This window comes from Panicum hallii, chromosome 4 (genome assembly GCF_002211085.1).
Source record: "Panicum hallii strain FIL2 chromosome 4, PHallii_v3.1, whole genome shotgun sequence".
Lineage (NCBI taxonomy): Eukaryota > Viridiplantae > Streptophyta > Magnoliopsida > Poales > Poaceae > Panicum > Panicum hallii.
The window spans coordinates 43494516-43520863 of NC_038045.1; the positions used below are offsets into that span (position 1 = coordinate 43494516).

The window sequence follows — 26348 nt, forward strand, 5'->3', positions numbered from 1 at the left end:
AACTTGAAGATAGAAGTACAAATTATACATAGAAAATAATTAAATCATTGATCTATATATAGAATAGGAACGGAACATATGATATGGTTTTGAATTGTAATTTTGAGAATGGGCTAAAATATGCAAAATTTGGTGGGCCGGAACTTTTTGGCTCTATAAAAAAGTGGCCAATTCAGTGGGCTGGAAAAAATTTAGCCCAAACTAGTGGCCTGTTTTGATATTGGCCCATTAAAAAAATAGACTGCAATGGTGACGTTAGCATCTACGTGATAATGCACGTCAGCATCAACAGTCATGTCACCAGCCACATCATCATCCATCTCAACAGCCATGTCACATGGTTACACACTCTATGATAATTTTTATGACGTTTATTTTCGTCACTAACACTAGGTCTAGGTTGGGCTGCGCAAGCTCAAAGCCAATCCATGACGGTTAAGAATCGTCACGGATTGCGTCAATCTATGATAATTTTGCAAAAACGTCACAAAGATTAATCTATGCGCTCAGTACATAACTTTATGTAAAAACAGCACGAATACCATTTTATTATGTTTTTCGATGATATGTGATGGAATTGTTCCGTCATGGATTAAGGATTTTCTTGTAGTGCTTACTTGAAATAAAAACGCCGCATCCACATTGATTTCGATCAAATCTGAAGGCCCATAAATGATTTAACTGAATTAACTGAAAGGGATGCATTTGGACAACTAATGATCGTGATTTGTTTATTTGCTCATCTCTCGGTCTCATCTGGTGACTAAAGCGCTTGGTCAGCCTTTTTCTATCATGGGTGCTCAGCCATTCAAGATGCTGAAAAAGCTGACGGAATCTTCTAACAGTCATGACACACATTATGACAAACTAGCAAATGGCATGGAAGGGTGAGTTAGAAAATTGGATATGCAAGGATTTGTTTGGTATGGATCTCGCATGCTAGATTTAATGTAGATCCGGTGAATGCTAATACGAACTACTTGTATTTAACATGCCTAAGATTTTGAAATGGAGTTCCATGGAAATAAAAACAAACTTGTCACTGTCCAATGCACACCAAGATGACCACGCTACTAGAAAAATCCTCACATGGTCAGGTCAGGCACGGTGGTTAGCCCAAGATCTATGCACTCTTTTGATTAGCTCATGATACTAGGTCTGAGACACACACTCAAGCACAGCAAGCAAGTTGTACACCGTCAGAACTTTCTTTGGGGAAAATAGAAGACAGGTTCAGAAAAAGGTTGAGACGGTGGCAGCAGCAATCAGACTGAAAAAAATCGCGACAGCCATCAAAAGCACACGACGTACGGCATGGCATCTCACCAGGAAAGCAGGAAAGCCGAGCACACGAAGAGCAGGCCAGCAGGGAGAGGGAACAATGCAAGCATGCATCGGCGATGCGACGCCCTTGGCGCCGGAGCAGATCGACGACCACACGGCGGTTGGCCGGCCGGAGCTAGCTGATGCTCGGACGGCGACGCGCCGCCGGCGTGCGGCTAGAAGCGGCAGTGCGCCCTGCAGTTGGCGTCGCAGTCGTAGAAGCAGGGCCCGTCGCAGTGCATCGGGCACAGCAGCCGCATGCCGCGGCACCGCCCGGGCGCCGTGCACCGCGCGTACTCCCCCACGCGGTACAGGCTCGAGCTGTAGCTCGGCCGGTGCCGCCGCCGCCGCGCCGTCACCCTCCTCCCGCCGCGCGCTGCCGTCCCACTACTGCCATCGTGTCCTTGCTGCTCTGTCCTTGTCCCGCCGCCGCCGCCTCCTCCTCCTCCTCCTCCTCCTTCCCTGCTACCCCCACCTCTGCCGCCGCCGCCTCCTCCTCCTCCTCCTCCTCCTCCTCCCCTGCTACCCCCACCTCCGCCCCCGCCGCCCTCGGTGCCCCAGCCCCACCCCCAGCCGTAGCTCCACGAGGTCCCACCGCTGCTGCCCCACCCACCCCCGCCTCCACCGCCTCCATCCTTCCGGCCGGTGACGCTGCGGGCATTGTAACCGCCGTTCCGGCCAGCAGCCCCATCTACGCTCTGCACCTGAGCCACCCGGCCCGCTTCCGGCGAGGCGCCGTTCGCGAGCACGGGCACCGCCGCCAGCGCCACCAACACAAGGAACGACGCCGAGAAAAGCACACCGGCGCCACCCATGGCAGGCACGCGTCCACCGTGAGATACTGCCTTTTGTGAAGCGAGCGAAGCTACAAGGTGATGGCAGCTGAGGTAGCCAGCTGCCGTTTTTATATAGCTAGGGACAAAACGGCATGCTGGTGGCATGGCTAGGTCGTCCAGGAGTGCGTGGTGTCTAATCATGGCGACAGTTAGGCATGGCACTACGACAAACAACGAGGTGATCGAGAGCGAGAGAGGCCAGTTGACAAAGACGACAGGAGGTGCCTTCAAGTGCACTTCTTCTTCTTCCCCGGAGCGATCATGCTACAGATGACGTGATGCCAGCAGGAGAAGGCGTGCTCCAACTAATCTAGTACCACACATGTGCACACTACTACACATTGATCTCTGTGGCTGTCTCTGTCTTACTGACCCCGGCTGCATGCTGGCTGTTGGCTTTAATTAGTTCGTTATGGCTTTAGCTCTTCATGGGTTCGATCTCCAGAGTAGTCATCCTATCAGTCCCCACAGATCCACAACGGAGACACTACTGGCTAGTACTTGAAGACGAAGCTAGCTTCAGCGATTAGCGAGTTTAGTCTCCTCTGTCTCGACCTCGACCGATTCATATGATGGATTCGATCGCCGTACTGGTGATGGCCTTAGGCCGGCTCTCGTTGCGTCGATCGGTTCGTCCAGAACGGGTCTCCTGATTCTTGTTCGCTCATTGCTAATTGTTGTGGATGGATCAAGTGCTTGAAGAATCCCCATCAATCTTGTCGCACTCAGTACAACTCCATACGCAACTTAAACTTGCAACTAACTCTGCCGGTTATTTTCAAATTAAATCCAGATGAGGTTAGGACGCATGCTACAAGCAGTCATGATTTTTGACTGCCCCTGCTGTCACTTTATATTCCACAGTGAATAATGATCAGCAACTGTGAGGCTAGCTATGATCTTTTTTCTTCCTTATGAACTGTATTTAACAAACAGTAGTGGCATCAAGTAATTATAATCATATCTCAGGAAAAAAAAAGGTGAATGTAATCATCACTCGACTAAAAGGTGCAGTTAATAAGTCATTTCATTGAGCTGCATACCTTGATGATATACCAACTGTTTGGTGGTACTATCAACGATCTGGTAAGGTTATCGTCATTTTCGCCGTCGATGTTTTGATTACTACCACGATATCAAGTAACAAACTTGCTATGTGATCACCAATTTGGTACGGTCATCATTCCAGAAGTTAAAAATGGGAAAAGGTTCCCTCACAAATACGACGATTTCATGAGGGTGCACAGCAATGCCATGAAACTTTCGAACAGATTAGTCCCCAAAAGTTTAAAATGGAAAAAATACTCCCGGACTTTCCACTTCTGGCACAAATCAATCGATCCCTTTACAGAGGTGCCATGCTATGCGGATGGATATTTACGTGGACTCCAGATTGGATAACCTATGCATTATTATTATCCTGACAAATGATTATATGCAGTGTTTGTTAATATAGTTTCAGGTCACCTGCTATGCACTCTAGCCTTAGGCAGAGGAAATGAGAATGAACGTCGGCCGGCAGAGTTGGCAGCTGAATCCATCGTGATGCAAATGGGGAAGAGCTTTAGCACTTGAGGTGCTTGTAGAGAGATAGATTGCGTATAATGTGATTGCTTGTATTGCATTGAGGACTAGGCTGGTACATATAGAGGTACATGACTTGTAGGGCCTCAACTAATATAGATATGGTAGGATCCGGATAGAATCCTAATCTACCTATTATAGAGATATCCTTAATATACTCTAATATTCCTCCGCAGTCACAGCAGGAGTACTGCAGAAGGTGAGACTGGAGAAGAAGCCGAAGGTAGAAACCAACGGAATGACATCCCCCGCAGATATAACGTCGGTGCAGTATGAATGCTGTGACTGGAGAAAACTAGCAAAAGAGATGATAGTCCTTTGTGCCGATGTCGAGGTAGCCGAGATGAGGGTGAATAGCCATAGCCGTGGATGCCGTGCGTAGGATAGCCGTGGTCGTCGAAGCAGTCAAGGATGCTGAAGTCGAGATAGCCGCTCATGAAGCTGTGGGCGTACCATGGTGGGCACCAGAGGTGGTGGCGTATAAGAGAAAGCGCCGGAGACGAAGACGGTGACGCGTCAAGGCAATCGTTGGGGAGGAAGATCGACGCCGAGGACGAGGTCAAGGCCGCGCGTGTTGGCGCGTGCGCCGGGTTTGCCAAACCCAAGAACACATCGAGGACAAAGTCACGCACCGATGTTGCCAATACCGGATGTGCAAGGTAGAGGGCATAACCAGACACGCCATTGACTGAGGGACTAGCAGATAAGGCCTCCACGGCGGTCACATGCGCAGAAGAACGACGGGGCAAAAGATGTCGATGTAGCTTGCTTGCCGGAGTAGACGAAGTAGTCGGGGAAGAGACGGCAACGCTGGCGATGAGGTTGTGCTAGACAAAACGAGTCGGAGAGGTGAGGCGAACGGTCTATGGTAGGGCCGGACGATCCGTGGGTAGCGCGGCGGTGCTCGAAGAAGACAACGCTGCGCTCGATTAGCTTGACAAAGACCATGTGCGCCATGCGCACAATGACGTAGTCGTGGACGCGGTCATATATGTTGTCGAGGAAGATGACATGGACATGATCGAGGACGTAGTCGACGGCGAGGAGGATTAGGGAGGGTGGCGCTACTGCCTGAAGAGGCGATGCAGCCGCAACCCTCGTATCGGTGGAGGTGCACACGTACTTAGGACAATTGTTCTAAATCCGCACGTACCGCAACTGTGCACTGATCGGCTGATCAGATCGAGGATGCATGTACCAGATGACGGACGATGATGCCGCACAAATCGAACGGGTGGCGGTACTGTCGGGGACGACCGACGTAGAGATTGTGTAGGCGAAGGTGGCCTGATGGCGCCGTGGGAGGGGCGCCCCTACGTGCATCGCACGGCAGGCCGAGCCACACGGGTGTGGAAGAAGAATGGCCGGTGACGATGTTGAAGTAGAGGCGCAGGAGATCGACAGCAGTGGGCGACGCAAGATCGGATAAAGAAAAAAAAAACAGCAGCAAAAATGGACCTCCGTGGTGAAATTTCTGGTGTCCATAGCATTGGACCCACCCTGCTCTGTCATCCACTCATGGTCAACGATGGAGACAGAGAGGGCAGAGACGCGTGGGGCATCCTGATGTTCCTCCACGGATGACGGACGGTGCAGCCCCTTCCCGACGCCAAGCGGATCCTAGGGTCCAACCGACGGCGGTGCCCGATCTGCAGCCTCGCCGACATGGAGCACACTACCACCGCCACGGCAGCGCAGAGCAGCAGGGTGCGGCGTGTGCCCCAACAGTGGTGGCTGCAGATTTCGATGACGGCGTGGTGCAGGAAGGCCGCACCCCTCCACCATGGATCGGATAGGCCACAGAAAGAGGTAGGTCCGATCAACTGCTTCACGACGCGATGAGGGCGACGAATTAATAGGACTCGCCGCCTAAACAAGGGCCCTGCCCCCGTGGAGATCAATCTACACAGGTACACGCGGTGCTGAAGCGAGCGGCGGCTAGGGTCATTGCTAGAAAAATCACATTTCGTCCCGCGTATGCGCGTGCTATCATCGGATTAAAACACCACGTGATACTAAATGTTATTGGGTGGTATTTTGGCCCGATACTAAAATAGCACATTCATTTAGTGCTAGGTCAAGACACCACCCTGTAGTAAATGATCTTCCACGGATTTCTTTAAAAGAAAAGTATCTCCCACTTAGTCACATGTGGTGTATAGGTGGAATGGTAAGGAAGCTACATGTTTGCAACTATTTTTTTCATTTCTTTACGGGTCCGGCCCGGTACTAAACGATGACCCTTTTAGTATCGCCTGCCAGGCGGTGCCAGCTAGCTCGACCGGTACTGACCATGCTTTTTGCCCGGTACTTATGCTAGTTCTTCTAGCTGTGGGTTTGTCACGGAGGATTGTAACTTGAACTCGTGATGCCATGTAGAGAGATAGATTGCGTAGAATGTAATTGCTTGTATTGCATTGTTAGGCCAGTATATATAGGGGTACATGATTCTTAGGGCAAATGGCCTCTAGTACAGATATGATAGGATCCGGATACAATTCTAATCTACCTTTTAATCTACTTTTTATAGAGATATCCCTAATATACCTAATATACTTTAATAGTGCCGACGGATGTTTTTTCTTTTTCTCTAAATACATCTTTTTAAAAAAAATAGATGTTTTTTTCTTCTGAAAAGATGGCAGGAGCTCTGCCATTCATTACGAAATTGAAACATGAAGAGCAGCTACGACTTGAATGAACTGCATAGATACTGGGGCAGGGAGCAACATTTGCAGGAATATTATTTAAGCAGAATCGCACGTGCCCACCATTTATAATTCTTTCTGAACGAGTTTCAATTTTTTAATAGGTCTAACAGTAGACTTTGAATTTTTCCGTGGTCTATTTTAGATTGTTAAAGCATTGATAAACTATTAATCACATAGTAGAATTCAATTGTTTCCTCTATAATGTATGTACTATGTCATGATATAGTATTTAGTATTTAGTGATTAACCAAACACTCTATTCACCTTTTATTTGTTTAGCTTTTGAACTGATTTTGTTGTTCCAACACTACATCAGAAAGCACTAATCAGTGACGGCTCTAGACACACATAGTGACGGCAGAATACCGTGTTTTCGACACTGATGTGAATTACATCGGTGAAGCGGAAAAAGCCGTCACTAATGACACCACAAAGGTGACGGTTCTGGGCTATACGTGTCACTAATGTAGTTGATCAGTGACGGTTTGCATGTTAACCACCGTCACTAAGGACACCACAAAGGTGACAGCTTTAGCCTATCCGCGTCACTGATGTCGTGTATCGGTGTCGTCTCTATGTTCATCAGTGTCACTGGTGACATCTACACTGGTGACGTGTCCTTTAACCCCGTCCCATTTTTTGCATTCATGTGACACATATTCTGATGTTTAGATAATACAATGTCCTAGTTTTTCAAGTCGTCGATGCAAGCATACACTTGTAAAACAAGTTTCACAGGAAGAGGTTCAGTATATAGCAAGGTTCACAAACATCTGTTCAGGTAGAAATATGTACACAAACATCTGTTCATAAACAATACAATATCAAAATCACAAACATATGTTCAGAAGCAATACAGTATCAAAGTCACAAACATATATTCAGAAACAATACAGATTCATAAACAGGTTCACAAACTAGTCTCAGACAGGTTCAGAAATAGACAAGGTTCACAACCAAGTCACATCACAGTTTCAGAAATAGACAGGTTCACACAGGCAAAACTTAGTGCACTAGCTAGTCCAAAGAAGATAGATCGGCACAATGGAAGTCTCCCTTCTTGTTGATGACTTGCATTGGGACAATAGGAAGGCGGCAAGTTCTTCCCTAATGCTGGATAGCTCACTTTCGTCAAGCTGGTCGGTGGGCACTTCAAACTCCTGCATGTTAGGTGAACAGAAACACCACCCATCAGGATGACCTCTAGTAAGATTTCAGAAATAATAAGATGAAAAAAAGCTGATGGTGGTATATACGTACTGAATTAACAAAACTGATGGTATTTCTCTTCAGTAAGCAAGCCACGCATCTTGCCATTGATGTATAGTTGCATTGGATACCTATCTATGGATTTTTTTTCAAGTTTTTTGAGCAGAAATCTATATATACAAATGGAGTCTAACAATCCCTAAATGACCAGTATGGATGCTATAAAATATAATGCAAATACTAATATTATAGCAGCATATCTCTGCAAGTGCCCTCTGGTACGGTGAACCATTAATCTAGTGACTATTATAATACGTAGCAGATTTATGATAAACAAGACATCATGCAGAAATAGAGCCCAGCTAGAAAACACATGTGAAGGACAACCAGGAATAGAATAGTATGCGTACAAAGTAAAGTTGACAAATCAGGTCGAAAGCTCCAGAAACCACTTCAGAATGACTGCCGTCTCATTCTGAAGTTACAGGCAGCCCCAAGATATCGACTATCATCAGGGCAAGTACATTTGTGATGTCTAATAGACAGCCTCATATATTGAAATGTAATCTTCATATGACTTAACAGACGACCTCTACAATTAATTATTTTTATTATTTTCTCATAGTAATGCTATATTTCTTAATTTGTAGAATGAAAAAATAAAATATTATAAGTAGGATGACAACAACTCATACAATGGTTACTATGATTAGTAAGTAGTCTCGTAGTCTTTAATTTTAGCTTATGAGGAGGCAGTTGTTTCGCGAACCAACCGTCTCGTTCTCTCTCCACCCCCTCTCTCTTCCGGATTATCAAAAATTCTACATCAAACTGCATGAGACGAAATGTACTTGCCGAGCATATTTCCACCTGCTGCCCCTAGCATACACACTTCAGTGGTCATCTGTAAGGCAATTTAGCCCACTGCAGCATGTTTGAGCCAACTTAAGCCTTGATTCATCAAATCGTGTGGCCCATCAGGATTATTCATTCTCGGAAAAAGACCGATTTACATTCTCAAACTATTGACCTTCAACTAAAAACCGGGTGATTTACGCTATCCAACTATCGAAACCGTGCAAATTTGACCCTTTAGGTGGTTTGAAAGGTGATTTTTCATTTTATAAAAATTAAAAATATATAATTTTAAACTAAAAAATTTATAATTAATTCATTTTAAATAAAAAATACAAAATAGGTATAATTTTTTTTAAAATGTAACCTATCTATTGACACTCTACTTGTCAGTTATTCGGATCCAATTTTTTTATGTTCATGATATTTGGTTGCTTATAGTTATGCCTATTATTTTTGAATAAATAAATTTTAAATAGAGCAATAATAGATAGGTTACATTTTTAAAAAAATTGACACTAGTTTCATATTTTTCTAATTTAAACAGATTTGTTTCGATTTTTTAATCTAACTAGAACTTTTTAATTTTTGTAAAGTTATAAAACCACCTTTGAAACCATCCAAAGGGCCAAATTTGCACGATTTTGATAGTTGGATAGCTTCTATTATCCGGTTTGTAGTTAAAAATTGAAGGTTTAAAATCAGACTTTTACGACAGTTCCAACGTGCAAAATGGACTTTTGCCCCTTTCTCGGACACAAGATTTTTGGCCCGAATTTGTTGTTCACACAGATCAGTGGCCCATGGACGCAACGGAGAGGGCCACGGCCCACGGCGCAGAACAATCTGCCTGGCGCTCTACTAGTCCAGAGCCCGTGGAGTTTCGGACGAGCTGTCAGGCCTACTTCGAGTCGGAATCGGTCCTCCTCCTCCTCAACCTCCGCATACATATACATCCGTGGTCCCTGATCCATCAAGCAGACAAGATCCGGATCGTCTGATCATGCAGATCCCAGGCATCCACCCCTCCTCGCTCGACCCTCCCGCTCTCTCCGCCGCCGACGCCGCCGCGGCGCGAGAGAAGCTCCCATAGGTGCTCCTCGAGCGGCAGGTCTACGTCGCCGAGCGCCGCAACGCCACCATCGCCCTCTCCGAGACCTGCGACGGCAAACGGATCCAGGCCACCTTCTGCGTCCGCCGCCCGCCGCGCGTCTCCTACGTGTGCGTCCACAGCCCGGACGCCGCGGAGATCAACGTGGAGCCGATCGTCCTCGCCGCGGAGGGCGAGCTCGTCCTGCTCCGCGCGTCTCGGTCGGCCGCAAAGGGGACGACATCAAGAACTTCGACTACTACGTCTACCGGGCGGGCGGGTCGGAGGGGCCGTCGCTTACGCACCTCCCGCTGCCCCCTCTTGTCTTCAACGGCGCCGATGCCGGCCTCCTGTCCTACCACGACGACCACACGAGCGGTGAAGAATACATTGTCGCCGTACTGCGTCGAACATGCTTTGTGCAACCAGCCGGGCTGTTCGACCTCTTTCTCTACGACTCGAAGCGGGGGTGCTGGACAACCCACAACGTGTCGCTGAACAAGCCGCGGCCGCGGCGGCAGCACGGCGGCAGGAGCTTTTGCCATATAAACTGCAAGGCGATGGCGATAGGAGGGGATGCTGGCACCATGGCGTTCGTCGATCTGTGGGCGGGGCATCCTCCTCTGCGACGTGCGCAAAGTGGAAGGCGAGGACGTGCTCAAAGTGGAAGGCGAGGACGTGCTCAAAGTGGAAGGCGAGGCTCCGCGGCGAATGAAGTGAAAGCCCATGCCCCTGCTCCGCCATGTCACGTTGCCGGAGCCTCTCCACGGGAACAAATCGCTCCAGGGCGATGCACGCCTCTGCCGGGACATCGCCCTCGTTGGAGATCGCCTCAAGTACGTCGAGCTGCAGCCTTTTCGGAGGCGGTGTGGGTACTTGGGGCGTAGCTGTTCCATTGCCGGCTACTGCTTGTTCATCATCAACGGGCGATGATGACATCAGTTGGCGCCAGGACACCGGCATCAGGAATTCCTCCACGGGTCTCAAGGTCCCGAACAACCTGGATTTCAAGAGGAATTTTGACGTATGCCAACCCGTCCTCGGCCTGCAAGACGACGATGCTGACATCGTTTACTTCACAACCATGATCCACGGTACGGATGACAAGGCATGGGTGGCTGCCATGGACATGAGCAAGGAGCTGCTAGGAGTGACGACCTTCCCGGATCCGCGGGCATCAACTTTACTTTCGCGCACAGCAGGATATCCAATCATCTGAGAAGTGAGACGATCCTGAGAGTTAATTGTGTGATTGCATACATGATTCTGCTGCTTAGTTACGTTACAAAACATAGTACACATTGTGGTCATGCCTACAACACATAGTGTTCTATCCATCCATCTATTTATCCATGTATCCATCTATCGACCTATCTAATAAAGAGTGAAATAATTGAAAACAATTCTTACCTAAATTAGACTCACCATATCCTTCACAGAGGATCCACGGCTTGTAGGGGTACGGTACCAAAGTTTAGTTTTATAGAGGGTCATAAGTACTTGCTAGAAAATGGTTCTTCCAAAAACTTGCACGCCGTATATTTCACCAGTCAAGCCGGAGCTTCGTACTCAACTGGAAGAAGCACCATTTCAATCATTTCTAGAGTTTATCATGCCATGTCGTTCGTTAGCCCGCTACCCGTTGGCTCTCGCGATGGGCTCCAGCCCGATAGTCGTCAAGAAAAATAAAGCGTGGCCTGGCGAGTGTTTCTTTCCCCAGCTGTAACGGTCCAATACCGGTTTCATTGAGTGACACTTACATGTGGGGCCGATGGCCATGGACTAGGCATGTCCACCTTCTCTACCATCGGCACACCATCGTTCTTATCCATTCACCGTTCCCATCCTCGCATTGTCCTTCTCCGCCGACCACCATGTCTCCGCGTGCTAGCCAGGTTGCCATGGATATTAATTTCCCAAGATTTCCTCCACGCCGTTGCCCGATGCTTGCTTGCTTGATTTAATGATTTCTCCTGCGCATCCGTTTCTTCTTTTCTTCTGGTCTGAAAACAGATGGTTCAATTTGCGAAGATTTCTGCTTCAAGATCCATCGCCCGTGATGTCGTCTTGTTCTGCATCTAGCACGCCCGTGAGTTCCAGCCTTCCAGGGCCTACCTACCATGCATTCCAGAGGAAAGGGTTCGGCGTTTCCTTCATTCCATACGCTTCACTTTCATTCCTTCCTCCGTTTTGCGATTCCTTCGTTTTTCCCGTGAAAATCCTTCGTTCCAAACGCGGCCTTAGTGGGGCTTCCAAGCACCATTTTTGGGTTCGGCCTGTAAAAGTTTCCAGGCCTGTATTTTACACTGGTTTTGGGTTTTGCAGACAACATGGGGATCAACAAAGAGGAGCATATATGAACAGCAAAGGGGAGGCGGGAAAAAAGAAATTGAGTGACCTGTCATCATCAGGAAGTGAATGATTAAAAATAACCAGATTCAGAACGACCAATATTTTGATAACCACTTCATGTTTTACGAAGAACTAACACCACTGTGCGTTGGTGAGACCTTCATAGCCATGTAACTAACTCGAGCAAACAAAACAATGGGATTTATCAGTGTCCTTATTGTCCCATACGTTACAATGCCGCTTACGTTATCTTGTACTAAGGGTACAATCTATACACTTACACCCCTTAAGACGGTCAATCTCGGCGTAGACCTTGCCATCTCTGAATTTCGCCAAGCATTTCGAGTAACAAGTAGGGCGATCGTGGATCTTGTTGTCAATGAAAAATATTAGGCATGCCTCAGGGACTACTGCGCCGCCATCCGACGCCACATTCAACACCATGTCTGCCAGTTTCAACATGAGCATGATTAAAATAATTTAAAAGGATTATTGGAACCAATTCAGTTACGAGATCGAGAAAGTAGGGAAGCATGCAACTCTTTTCAGTAGTACCTGATGAAGAGATCACCAAGAGGACGACACCTAGAAGCAGCACCTGGTTGATCCTCATCTTTGTTTGAAAGCCCTGCTGGTAGGTGGATTTGTTGCCTGCAGAATTGTGAAGGTCTAATGGATTGGTAGGTGGATTTATAGTATAGTTGACATGCATGGCCCTTCTCGTTTTTGGAAGAAACTTATAGCAGTATCTAAATGAGCTGGCACCGTATATATTCATTTTATATTTTTTAACTACAGCTAGCATATATATATGGCAAATGAGTTGTATGCAGATACGAGCAATAAACCATGATGAGGGGCGAAAAAAATGCACCGCAATATATGCATGTCAATGTTATGCACCTTTATTACCTTGATTGCCCAGATATTTGTATATCTCGTATACAGCTCACCTTCACCTAGCCAAGGTGTCCATGAACAATGCACGACCCACCCCATGTTCCAAATTGAGTTGTATGAAAATATGGGCAAACCGTGATCCAATGCAGGTTTTTTTTTAAAAAAAACCTCAACGCAAGGGTAAGATGGCCCCAGGCATTTTGCATAGAGAAAGATCTTTCATGCACGTCGAGAAAACTCTCGAACCTCTGCCCCACCCTTACACAGCATCATCGTAGCCCGTGTGACATGACTAACGACCCGGGCCGGACGGATGGAATCTTAGACATGTGCTTTGGTGTGGGACAGGCGAGAAGATTTATTTATTTTAACCCCGGCATAAAATTCACTCCCACGGGGAGTTCAACTCAGGTCCTAAGAACTGCTATCTAAGCCATCTAACCAATTCGGCTAGAGTAGAAATTAATGAACTACAATATTAGGCATAAATTACAATATTTAACGTGCACACGCATTATTATGCATATCTTTCCTAGAGATGCACAGTATCTATGTAATAGGTATGGCCATTTATTATCTACTATATCCAGCATGGATATTAAGCGAATATTAATCACCTAGATATCATACCTTTTACTCATTTCCCATACAGTACTAATATCCATCTCTACTATTAAAAAGTGTGGAAGGACGAATCACGTCACTTCCCCTTAGCTCCGCCTGTTGAAGTGGACTTTTGGATGATACATGGGTTCTATTTTTGGATTGTCACTGCATTTTTCGTGTTTGATCAGTAATCGGATTATCCGATTAAGAATGTATGCCCAATTTTGAGATGATGGGACTGGCATGGGTTGTTAAATAATGATTAGTACTTTTTGCATAGATTTCTTACTCTGCACTATCTGAAATAAACAACACCAGTCATATCCTCTTTGAATGTTGGTTGTTAGTATAGTAGGATAGAAATAATCTGCATATATCTAGGTATACATTTAGACAACCAATCTCCATTGTAACAGTATCTTTTTTTATGTTTTGCAAAGATATCTAGATGATTAGATCCAAGAAGAAAGCACGATAACTTCAACCTCCACCTCATCGATGTTGGTCTCACACAGTTAGCTTGCAGCAATGATCTTTTACCATGATCAGGTCTATGGGTCCAGCCTAAATATTCCGGCCATTGTAGCAGCCAGTAATGATGTGAGCATCAGTACCGGTTGCAACGATAATCTCCCAATACTGACTCATTAGTACAGGGTCGTGTCAGGATCCAGTACTAACGCGCACCCGCGCACCCATTAGTACCAGGTTTTAGCATACAACCCGATACTAATGAGTCAGCGTTAGAACTGGATCCTCGCACCACTCGATACAAATTTTGTCGCCTATAAATATCATGCCTCTCCTCGACCCCGAGTGTCATGAACTCAGCCATTGTTCATGGCAGCTTGGTGAGAGAAGAGGAGGGGGAATTTTTTTACTGAAATAAAGGAAGAAAAAGGTTAGCAAATTTAACATGCTCTAATATTTTTGTAAGTATAGATGTGAGTATCAAATAAATTAGTTCCAAAATGTTATAAAATTTTAAACATGCATTATATTATACATGTGATAATTAAGCTCTAGTTATTTATATTTCTGTATGTATACATGTAGCTAGCAACTAAATTAGTTTTGAAATATACTAATCCTACACATGCATTTTATTATAAATGCAATAATTAAAGTTTTTTTGTTTTTTATACATATAGATGCAAGATAATAGATAAATTAGACTCGTCATATGTTTTCAGAGATGAATTTGGAAGAGGTGTTATGCCATCTAATTAAAGTGATTGTGGTTATTGGAATTGAGGCAATTGAAATAATTCAACTCCAAACGTATGTGGTTAGTCTGGACTTTTGCATGACATCAGCATGTTCACCCAACTCTGCGGTGGAGCATATAGATTACTCCCTATGTTATCATCATATACACATGGCTTTATCACTATTTACGGTCCTACAAGCCCGAATACATGTATGATTGATCGTAGAGATGGGTGAACATACTGGTCTCATGTCAAAGTCCACACCTTCCACATAGTTTGGGAGTTGAAGTTCAATTACCTCGATCTGAACAACCTCAATCACTTGGACCAGACCGATACAAGCCTCCCCGATGTTTGATGAAGGAATGCCTCATAGAATAACCATCTCTGTCAACACGTTACACAAGTCTCAACAACCTCAAATATTCAGACAAGTACCATTAGATTTCTCCATGATTTCATCCATGGCCTTCACAAGTCTTCCCTATATGTCTTAGAACTCTTCACAACAATATATATATAACCTTCTCTGTCACCCATTTGTTTGACACAAGCAATTATATTTACTTTCTATTTTTGTAGATGAATTGGCAATAGATGCACAACGCAGGTACGTGCTCAATGGAGCTTATTAATGATGTGCACAAATTCATCAATGTGGCCAAGGCCCACAAGCCGACAGGTTTGTTTCATTTTCCAAGTAGAATCTGCAAGAACGAGAAGGATTACTCTTCAACAAAAACCCTTCACAGTCACATGTTCCAAAGAGGTTTCATGCTTAATTATATTTGTTGGACCAGGCATGGAGAAAGAGGGGTTATGCTGGAAGATGAAGAAGAAGAAGAGTACAACATTCTGAACTTTGCTCAATATGGTGCCTCTGAAGACACTACAATGGGTGAGCTTGAAGAAGATGCTGAAGTAGAGGTTGTAGAATATGATCTTGGTTAGATGTTACGTGATGTAGAGGGAGACAGCGAAAGTGAAAAAGAATAAAAGAATTTGAAGCGTATGTTGGAGGACTACAAAATAATATTGTACCCAGATTGCAAACATGGATAACCAAAAGTTTGGCAGCACATTGAAGTTGTTACAATGTAAGACGTCAAATGGTTTGTCTGGCAAGAGATTTGAAGAGTTATTGAAACTTATAAAAAAAACATCTCCCGAAGGGTAACACATTGCCCGAAACAACGTACGAAGCAAACCAGGTTGTTTGTCCTCTAGGATTGTAAGTATAGAAGATACATACATATCCTAATGACTGCATCCTCTATCATAGTGAGGAGTATGAAAATTTGGATGCTTATCCGGTATGCAAAGCATCTCGGTATAAGATCAGATGAGATAATACTGGTGATGCAAAGCATCCGGTATGCTTATCCGATTTAAGTGTACTACCATTGGAGTGGTCATGGAACCGCTGGCTCGATAGACAAGATCTTGCGTAGTGCTAGCTTTTGAGCTCATTTGAAAGCGAAGCCGGATTCGCCACCAAAGATGATGTTGACAGTCTTCGATGTGTCCTGGAATTGGGCGCCACTTGACTTGTCCTTTGGTTCGTCGTCCTCCTTTTCCTTGCCCTTCTTCTTGGCATTTTTATCAAGAGGCGGGGCATTGAAGATCTTTTAGAGGTTGTAGCACTCGATTGCCGAGTGCTTGGCGTTTGGGTGCACTGCGCACTGCTTGTGCAGAAAGCTTGTTGAACTGCTCCTGCGTGGTTCTCGACTTCTTGACTCGCGGGGGGCATTCGATAGCAGCGATGGGATCGTTTGGCTTGCCCTTTCGGGAGGATCCCGAGTAGTCCCGCTGACTTTTGTCACTGCGGTGGTCATTTCCCTGCTTGTTGTTGTTGTTGTAGTCGTTGCCGCGCTTCGAGGAGCGATCGCGCTCCTGCTCCTCCTGGTCCGCCCAAGCTTGCATCATGTTGCGGAGCTCTAAAGAGAGTTTGGTCGGTGATGCCATTGTTGAAGCAGTCGATGACATCTTGCTCGGAGATGTTGGCGATGGTGGCACGAGTGTGGAAGAAGCACCGAGTGTAGGATCGTAGGAGCTCGTTACGTTCCTATTTGCATTGAGATAGATCATGACGAGTACCTGCTCGAGTGATCGCCCCCTAGAAATTGTCGGTGAAGACAGCCTTCAGATCATCCCAATTGTCGATGGAGTCTTTCCTGAGGCTCTCCAGCCCGTGAGTGGAGCAGTCTTTAGGGCCATCGGGAAGTAGACTACCTTGGTGGTGTTGTAGCCACCCACGACTTCTATAGTCGTGGAGTAGCACCTGAGCCATTGTTGAGGAGCTTGCTAGACGTCGTACTTGGTGATGCCGATCGGCTTGAAGCCCTCCGGATACTGGTATAGGCTAAATCATTGTCTCAACGCTGGGAAGCGATCACTGTCATCTGGTACAAGGTAGCCACCAATTGCAGTTCGCTCTTCTCGTCGGGCGTCGATGATAGAGCGAGCATCGTGCCCTTCATTGATCTTTCGATGAAGATCACCCGTCGGCAAGTCTTCGAGTGGTCGACGATTGTAACTGCCGGTGGAGCATTGTCATGGTGGGGGTGGTGGCGCCCTATTGCCCCCTGGTGGTGGCCACGGTCTCCCACCCACGAAGCAACTGCCTTGTGCAGCATCATTGTTAGCTTCATTGCCCCCGGGGCACTGACGGGTATGTCCCCCGGGAGTCCGGCTAACCTGTGGGTGACTGTGACTTTCGCCCACTCCCTCTTGGTTGGTCAGCACTGATGGTACCAGGTTCTATCGATCAAGTTGTAACCATGCCTTCTGAGCCAGTCACAAAGCTAATTGTGCCACTGGGTCTGCTGGAGGCTAGTACAGCTGCGATACTTGCGATGTTGGCGATCGGGGTCTGGAAGTCCTGCTCTCCCGGTGCTGCAAACTTTTTGTTGAGATCGCACTGTAGACGGCGTTGGCGCTCCACGGCGTTCCTTCTGCGTCTAGTGCGCTTCTGGTTTCTCAATCTGCGGGCGTCACGTTCGACATCGTTTTCATCGCCGGCATTGGCGGTGGCCTCATCCCCAGAGATTTGCTCGAGTAGTTCATTGGGGTTTCCGTTGCCTTTGCCTATCTACTTCAGCCATGTAGACGTGGCGGTGTGAGGTGTGCTCATTGGAGCTGTAGTCGACTAGCGCGGTTCCTCCTTCGGCGATGGTGGGAATTTAAGGGGCCTACCCTCTTGGTAAGGCAGTGTATCGAGGTGCGCCACAAGGCGAGCGTCGTCTCGGAGTAATTCAGAGGGTTTCTTGCCCTTCCAGTACACGAAGCAACCTTGTGGTGTTGATGTGATCATCAGGCCCTGGTGACTGCCCATAAAAGGTAATGCAGCATCATCAGAGTCCGAGTCGTAGTCGTCAAAGATAGGAGCCTCCCGGCATGCGGTGGCTTCATCTTTTCCGATCTTGAGTAGGCGATCCAAGTCCTCCTCCAATGCGGATAGGGACTCAAACCACGTGGCCTCCTGGTAAACAGTGGCCGTATTGCGTAATCCGATGGTGAATCGGGTATGATATCCCTTAGACCAGATTGGATCTGATCTGAGGAAGCTTGGTGCGGCACGAGTCGAAGTCGCGTTGAAAATGGACTGCTCCTTGAGATCCCTGGCTAGGTCAGGGAGCAGCATCTCGTCGAGGTTGTCAATGGACTCGTCAAGATCGCTGCATCGGGTTGCTGCTAGAGCCTCCGGCTTCGTGTTGTCGACAAGGTGCCGACAGAAGTCGCCTGCGCCGTCAGCAACGCAGACCCACGAGCCGAAGATGAAAGCCGTGCCCTCCTCGAGCATGGCACTGGTGAAGTTGAATGATGCCATCAAGTTCACTGGTGAATCTTCGATGAACACCCCTACCTGGCGCTCCAACTGTCGATGTTTTACCGGCAAGCCTACCTAGGGATACCTTAAGGTAGTAGACTTGTAGGTAAGGTGTCGCCGAGATTAGAAACTCGAAGGTGCAAGCAACACAAGGTTTAGATAGGTTCGGGCCGCGAGTTTCGTAATACCCTACGTCATGAATGGTGGTTTATATTGCTTAGGGTTGGTTATGCTTTAGAAGGGGTCACTGCCCGCCCTTATATACTCTGGGGGGACAGGGTTATATAGAATCATAGCCGATACTAGCTTAAGAGTCCTACCCGAATACTACTCTCGTAGTTTTCTTCTGTTCTTACTAGTCCTACTTGCATACGAGTAATTACAACAGATATAAGGTATGGGACATGCCCCATCCCTTATTCCGGAATATTCTATGCTATGTGCACAGTCTCGTAGCCCCGGGTCTAACATTAAGGGAGACCCTTCCAAGAAGAGAGTGCCTGCCAAGGTGATGTGGTATTTTTCTATAGTACCACATTTGACATATTTGTTCAGTAACAAAACACATGCTAAAATGATGTTGTGGCACAAAGAAGATCGTAAGCAAGACCATATGTTGAGACATCCTACTAATACGTTCCAATGGAGAAAAATGGACAGAATATTCTCAGCGTTTGCAAATCCTACAAGGAACATAAGATTTGGCTTAAGTACTGATGTTATGAATCCTTTCGGTGAAATGAGCGGTGGTCATAGTACTTGGCCTGTCACACTTTGTATATATAACTTTCTCCTTGGTTGTATATGAAGCGGAAGTTCAATATGATGTTGGTGTTTATCCAAGGCCCAAAGCAACCTGGTAACGATATTGATATGTACCTGAAACTCTTGGTTGATGATCTTCCATAGTTATGGAAAGAGGAGGGTGTTAGTGTGTAGGATGCGCACAAACAGGAACATTTTAACCTATGCGCATTGCTATTTCGTAACCATCAATAATTGGCCTACATTTAGTAACCTGTCTGGATAGTCTAATAAAGGACATAGGGTATGCACTCATTGTTTAGACAAAACCAACAGCATATATTTGATACACTATCGAAAGATTGTATACATGGACCATCATTGATTTCTTCCTGTCAAGCACCCATTAAGAAAAAAGAGTCCATATAATAATGGAACGGCGAACCATCATACTAAGCCTACGCACCGGTGTGAGAAAGTTGTATTTAAAATGGCCAAAGATATAAAAACAGTCTTTGAAAAGGGACATGGTAGAAAATTAGTGCCGATTGATAATGGATAGGCACCTATGTGAAATAAAAAGAGTATATTTTGGAACCTCCCTTGTTGGGAAGTTTTAGAGGATTGCAACGCAATTGACATGATGCACCTCACGAAGAATTTGTGCATGAACCTGCTACGCTTTCTTGGTACATATGGAAAGGTAAAAGATACATTGGAAGCATGAAAAGACCTAAAACATATAAATCAATGAGCTGCCCTACAGAGTATCATTCGAGGAGCTTTGTTTTATTTGAAAAATTCAAATGAAAACCTCTGGATGGAAAGTTGAATAAGGAATGAGTAAGTGATGCTTTAAAAAATCTTTCTATCTCTCAACCATCCAAGACAAGTAAAAGCCAAAAGTCTCATGAGGACTAAGGTAAAAAAGGATGAATTTTACCATTGCCAACTTATTCAATTTATGGTAAATATTTTGTTGTAAGATTTGGCACAATGGATTAGCACATTGTAGCAACTCCTAATCAACAACCTAAATCCCTTCTTTGTTGGAGACGAGCAAAAGGCCAGCTTGAGGGAGTTTGTTGATAGTCGTTAAGTCTCAAATATGACCGTCAATTTATTAAGAAAATAAAGGAAAACTAGCATTTCTTACCCGCATATTCATTTAAAATAATATACTTCCACATGTCCTTGGAGATTATTATGCATGCAGGAGTTTGAACATTATGGAGGGAGAAAACACTCCTGAAGGGGCAAAGAAAAGCACTTCCAACCAATCAGAATTTGCCACATGGACAACGCATGGATCAAAAATAAAGCCCACAAACGATGCAAACCAACATAACTCAGGGCGGGGAGCCAACTACCGACCTTAGGGTCCACCTAGAAGTGACTCAGCTAAGGTCAATGGCGAGAGGTGGTACTAAGGGGTTGGTCAAATTAGGCTCGCCTCTAACTTCCATGTGTTGGTTCCTAGTGGCATCCCCAAGTCGTTTACACTTGATTCTCTCGAATATACCTTCCACAACAGCCTCTGGGAGCCTATATAAGGAAGGGTGTTCTCTCCATTCAACCATGGGCGAATCTAGAGGGTGGGCCGTGGCCCACCCTAATATTCAACCCAAAGATCACCCACCCTTTGTCTTTTTCTTATTTTTTGCTGTTGTCTGAGCCAGCTAACACCAATGGCGACTACCCAATCACAATCCGCGAATCTGGGACTAGTTGCAGTTGGCGCAGCATCCCTATGAGGTGACCAGCAACGGAGAGACAGCAACTTGATTAGGAAGGAAGGCACCGGACACGTGCCCATGCGTGCGAGCGCAACTGCAGCGAACCGGCAGCCGTGAGGCTTCCATTGTCGCAGAGGGAGGCGCGGCCGTGTGGCGCGACGAGGGGTGCATCATTTCCCTCGGCCGGCGCACTAGTGCAGGGGCGTAGGTATGCAGCAAGCACATGAGCCGAGCACCTGCAGGCTGCAGTCCTTCACTGCAATTTACTTATTTGCAAACACCATGCAGCAAGCTAGCAAGATATATTCAGCAATTCAGATTGCAATTTGGTAGAGTCACAGATTGGTAGCAAATTTGCTGAAACTTCTGTTCTTGTAGGATTTTATCAAATATTGTAACTTGTTGTTTCATTGTAACTTACTCCCTCCGGTGTCCGTTTAATAGTCGTTTTAGGCTGAATACGAAAGTATACAAATAATAGTCGCTGGCCGCGAAACATCATCCTCTAGCCTCGTTTAAAGGACAGGTAATTAAATGTGGATAAGGAATTAAAGGGTCGTTCCGCTCGGCTTCCCCACACCGGCCCAATATTCTCAATAAGAACGACACCTGCTCGTCTTCATTCCCGTAGCTCACGTTCCTGCCCACGCCGTCCATCTTCCTGACTCTTCCTGCCTTACTTCCTTCTTGTCCATGCGCATGGCAACGACGCCTCCCCCGTCTCCGTCCAGCAGCAGCGAGTCCGACCCTACCTGGTACTAGCGCAACCCGGCCAGGCGAGCTGCGCGTGAGGCGGCAGCTGTCGCGGTGCGTGAGGCGCGCGCGGCGGGTGAGGCACGCACGGCAGCTGCTCGCCGTGCGTCTTCCCAGCGCATGCGTGGCATCCGTCACCACCCGTACGTCCGGCCTTCACGGCAGAGGGGTGCGAGGCTACGTACTCCTTCGGATGATGAAGACGAAGTGGTTGGTCCGGCCAAGGTAGAAGAAGGGGTGAAGGAAGAGGAGAAGATCGACACAGGAGACGCTGCGAAGAAGGAAGAACAAGATTGCGTGCTGAAGAAAGAAGATGCATCAAACAAATCAGTTTGATTATGATTACATTCGGTGAAGAAAATTTCTAGTACTATTCCTAATTATTCCATGCGGCAAGCTTTTCCATAGCTCCATTTACTAGTGTTGTTTCACAATGGACTTGTAATGGTAACGATCCTTGTCTTTCAAGTGTGCCCTTCTTCATGTGAGGCAGATTGTATTTGTTGGATCCATGAACCCTCATTGTTTCTTGCAAAACTCCATGAAGTGTTAGATACATTCTGTTTGCCTTTTGTGGAGGATACTCATGGAATGCCTGCAGTATTAGAACATTGTTAGTATATGAAACGAATTAATAGACAAATATTTCTGAATTATAGAAAGATCACAAACCTCTTGCACAACTGGAATTAAGTCCTGAACTGATTTTGTTATTTTCTTGTACTGAATTGATTGTATGGCACGAAAAAACTCTAAGTCCAAAATATTGAAATCTGGAGAATTGGCTGGTTGACAAATGAGACAAATGTCGAAACCATCTTGTTGTGCAGCTTCACAAAACAGTGGATCGTTAACTTCAATATGAGAGGGTGCGTTGTCTTGTTGAATATAGATCGGTCTATTGAGATCATCACGTGGCCACTTAGCTTTAATAGCCGGCAACACCTTCTCTATCATGAACTCCCTAATGACATCTCTCTTAATTGAGGTGATTGGTTTCACTTCCATTGTTCCTGCTGGCCGGTTAATGCTACTCCTCTTTGCACGTTCAAAAGTAACCAAAGGGAAGCATCCAATCTTCCCATCAAAAGTGCAAACACCATTCTCAAATCTTGGATGAGAGGTAGCACACAAGAACATTAGCTTAGGGATGTTGTTCTTACTCCTACAAGTACGATATGGCTCATCTTCATCGGGAAGCAAATAATACCTCTCAGATTTACGAGTAATGAAGAACCATTTCTCATCAATGAAAACATGATCAAAAAGACTCTTAAATCTTGGATTATCATGCAAGCTCTCATGTTCAAGCATGTCAACACATCATTGTAGCCTAGCCTTCTTGTTTTCATCGGTTAGATGTGGTTTAATACTACTTTTGTGCCTTCTAACATTTCCTTATCTCAAATTCTTCAAAAGTGTTTTCTTGCAAACTCCAAGTACTTTACATGCATCTTCAAGGGTGGTTCTATCCTTAAGAGGAACGTTGCGCAGCAGATCATAGTTTATTGGAGTTGGCTTATGACCACATATACTCCTTTTGCTAGCAAAACTAACCATAGTACCTTGATCAAATGATTTACCTTCAGCCCATATACGCTGAACAGTGCGAATATGTAGATCAAACGTTGCAGCAACTTCTGTAGTAGCATTCCTTGGTAGCACTCCATTTCTACTTCTTCGCAGCAGCTCTTGGTACACATGATTTTGGACGTGCTCGGAAGCATCTTTCCGCTTCACACTGGCCACGGGTGGCGCCATATTCAAATCGAACAAGTGGTGGTCATCTTCTAAATCAAATGGTTCTTGGTTTAAGTCAAAACCTATTGAAAAAGTACATTAGAAAGAACCAGATTAGAAGAGAAAAAAATGCATTACAAAGTAACGTACCTAAACCCCCCACAGAAGGTAGCTCCATATTCAAGTCAAATTGCGCCATTTCTTTGTGTGTTATTTTTTCCCTTCTGTTTGTTGGTAGCAGGGCAGATTATATAGCCGAGCCAAACATAAAAAAATAGCGGCACGGTAGGAAAAAAACGGCGGCAGAGAGAAAACGAAACGCGCAATAGCAGAAAAATTGGCGCCACAGCTAGGACATTAAGTACGTTCGTTGGAAAAGGAAAGCAAAAGCATTTAATAGTTTCTTGATATGAGAGAAGCTGTCCAAAACGACTATTAAACGGACACCGGAGGGAGTATATTATAAGTACATTTGGAAGATAAAAATAAATTGCTTCATTGCTCTATTTTTTTTGTCTCGTTCAACTTGGACCACCCTAACTTCAAATTCTAGATTTGCCCCTGCATTAAATGCACACGAAGATGTAGCCACTCTCTCCTCATTTGTAATAGTCGTAGACCAGTGGAGTTTAGTTGAAGAATAGCTGTACTTGAAGATCCCCAAGTCCTCTTGGAGAATTGGGTATGAGTTTCTATCCATTCCATCCTATAAGACTTTGAGCTATGCAATAAAGTTATCTTCTTTATCTAAGTTTATCTTCGGTTCATATGCTACTTTGTTAGTCTTATGATCCTCTCATAGTTTATATTTCTATCATATACCATGCATGTTTAAGCTAGTCAATCTATGCCACGACATCGGTCCAGTATTTTTTATGGTTGTTATAGTTCTTTGCTTGTCGATCCTTAGGGTTGGAGCTCCCTGAGGGACTAGAGTAGGGTTTAGTAATCTAGGTATGGTGCCTGGGTTATCTAGATACCATTGGATGCGGGTGTGCCCCACAGATTTAGAGGTAGGTGACAAGTGATGACAGTCCTATTCGTCCTTTGAAATCCTCCACGTTCGAGTATGATGTAAGATTTCGTAAAATTATTATAATGGGCTAGCGGCTTCTTTGTCAGTCATAATCCGATCTCTCGGTAGTGGCTGAGTGCCTAGACCTAAATCCTAACCATGTGTTAATATGATTATGTGTGAGCTATGCATGCTTAGTATAGGAGTACATAAGGATCCCTTTTAGCTTTCTTACTCCTTTCTCCACTTAGCTATCTCTATCCGAGTTTGGTTCCTCTTGTGTGTCACACTACTCCCTTCTTGTTATCATTTACCCCTATTTGAATCTGTGTTATTCATACTAGATATGATCATGAACCTAGTAATTCTTTAACCTCCACCTTTCCTACGAAAAAATAAATAAGGATACCCTAAATACTCATGGGTGAAATGCTACAAAGGGATCCGTATGCTTGCGGATTTTTCTGTGACCATAGGAAATACTAACACGCGCGCGGATAGGTCACATCATCAGGTGGATTAGGGATGCTGTCATTAGCAGCAGCCTGGCTGACGTTAGCATTGACTTAGTCAACAGTAGTTCCCACATGTTAGAGAATGTGCACAATGCTGGTGGGTCTCAGCTGTCAGGCTAGTCGGTCCCCTAAGTGACGTGGTTGTCCATGTGGCACCCCTAATTTGGCCGGCTACTGCACAGGGTTGTGGAATGGCATGGACATGGTCAACGTTGTGCCGGAACTTCAACTCACAAGGACTGAGTCTACAGGATCAGGTGCGCCTTCGTTCAGATACGGTGTGGCTAGCTGTGGGTGTGGTCAGGCTAGTGTCCTGGGTCATGGCTGGCCCTCATGTGCTCAACCTTTTGCCACAAAGGCATATTCATCTGCCGGACTGCCCCCATGCGATGATGACAGCATGGGCTTGAGGGCTCGGCTCACGGCATACAAGTGTACGCTGGGGTGGCAGCTTGGTAAATAGTAAGCACATGCATGATAGCGGCATGGCCGCACCCATGGTGAGGTCTAGCGGCGAGCATGGAGTGTCAGCAGTCCGATCCTACGATGAAGGTGAACGTTGGTGAGGCTAAGGCGGTGACGATGGTTGGCTTCATGCTCGTGGTGTCCAGCGGCTGCTGGTCTGCAATGGTTTCTAAAAAGATCTCAAGATGTCTAGAGGACGGTAAATAGGCTAATCTGCAACTTTAAAATACTTTTCAAACAGTCAATAATCCAAATATCTGGATACTCCGGATATATATCCGGATACTCCGGATCTGAGGTCTGGAGTTTCTGGATATTATATCCGGAACATCCGGGTACGAAAGTTCAAAGACAAACTATAAAGTACAGGTGCAGAAAATTTATATCGAGTAAATTTGCAAGTACCAGGGGTTCCTTCTAAGTGTTTCTCACAAGCTGATTCAAGCTAAAAGCTAGTAAATAAGTAGATCAAACTCAAACCCTACAAAGTTAGTGTCACAAGTAATTAGATAAAAAAACTTAAGTAAAGAGCATACGGAGAGACAGAGATTTGTTTCTCGAAGTTCACTCCCAAAGGAGCTACGTCTCCGTTGAGGAAAAGTTTAAGAAACGGTGCTCAAGAACTTCTATGCTCCTCACCCAAGAGCGAGACCAATGCTCAAGCCCAAGGTCACTTACTATGAGTTTCTCGAAGAGGAAAGATGATTACAAACTTCCCGTGATGCTCACAACTTCAGCTGAGTATTTGTGAGCACGCCTAGCCGTCTAGGAGCTCAAAGATCCAAGAGTAACAAACTTGAATCCACCGGTTTGACGAAGACTAAGTGCTCAAAAGGATGGAATGGCAACTCAGTAGCACGGATTTCTTCTCATA

The 26348-nt window shown here is 45.6% G+C and overlaps 1 protein-coding gene across 1 annotated transcript; it reads right to left on the bottom strand.

Annotated features, from left to right (window-relative positions):
* Positions 1-1183: 1183 nt before the first annotated feature.
* Positions 1184-2182, bottom strand: LOC112890987 (glycine-rich cell wall structural protein 1-like). The gene has a single exon (XM_025957878.1). It carries the CDS (start codon positions 2136-2138, stop codon positions 1500-1502), a length of 639 nt encoding a protein of 212 aa, XP_025813663.1. The 5' UTR covers positions 2139-2182; the 3' UTR covers positions 1184-1499.
* Between the last annotated feature and the right edge of the window lie 24166 nt (positions 2183-26348).

What these genes read in the sequence shown, in the direction of transcription:
- LOC112890987 (XM_025957878.1), bottom strand. Translation starts at nt 2,138, where the DNA reads ATGGGTGGCGCCGGTGTGCTTTTCTCGGCGTCGTTCCTTGTGTTGGTG.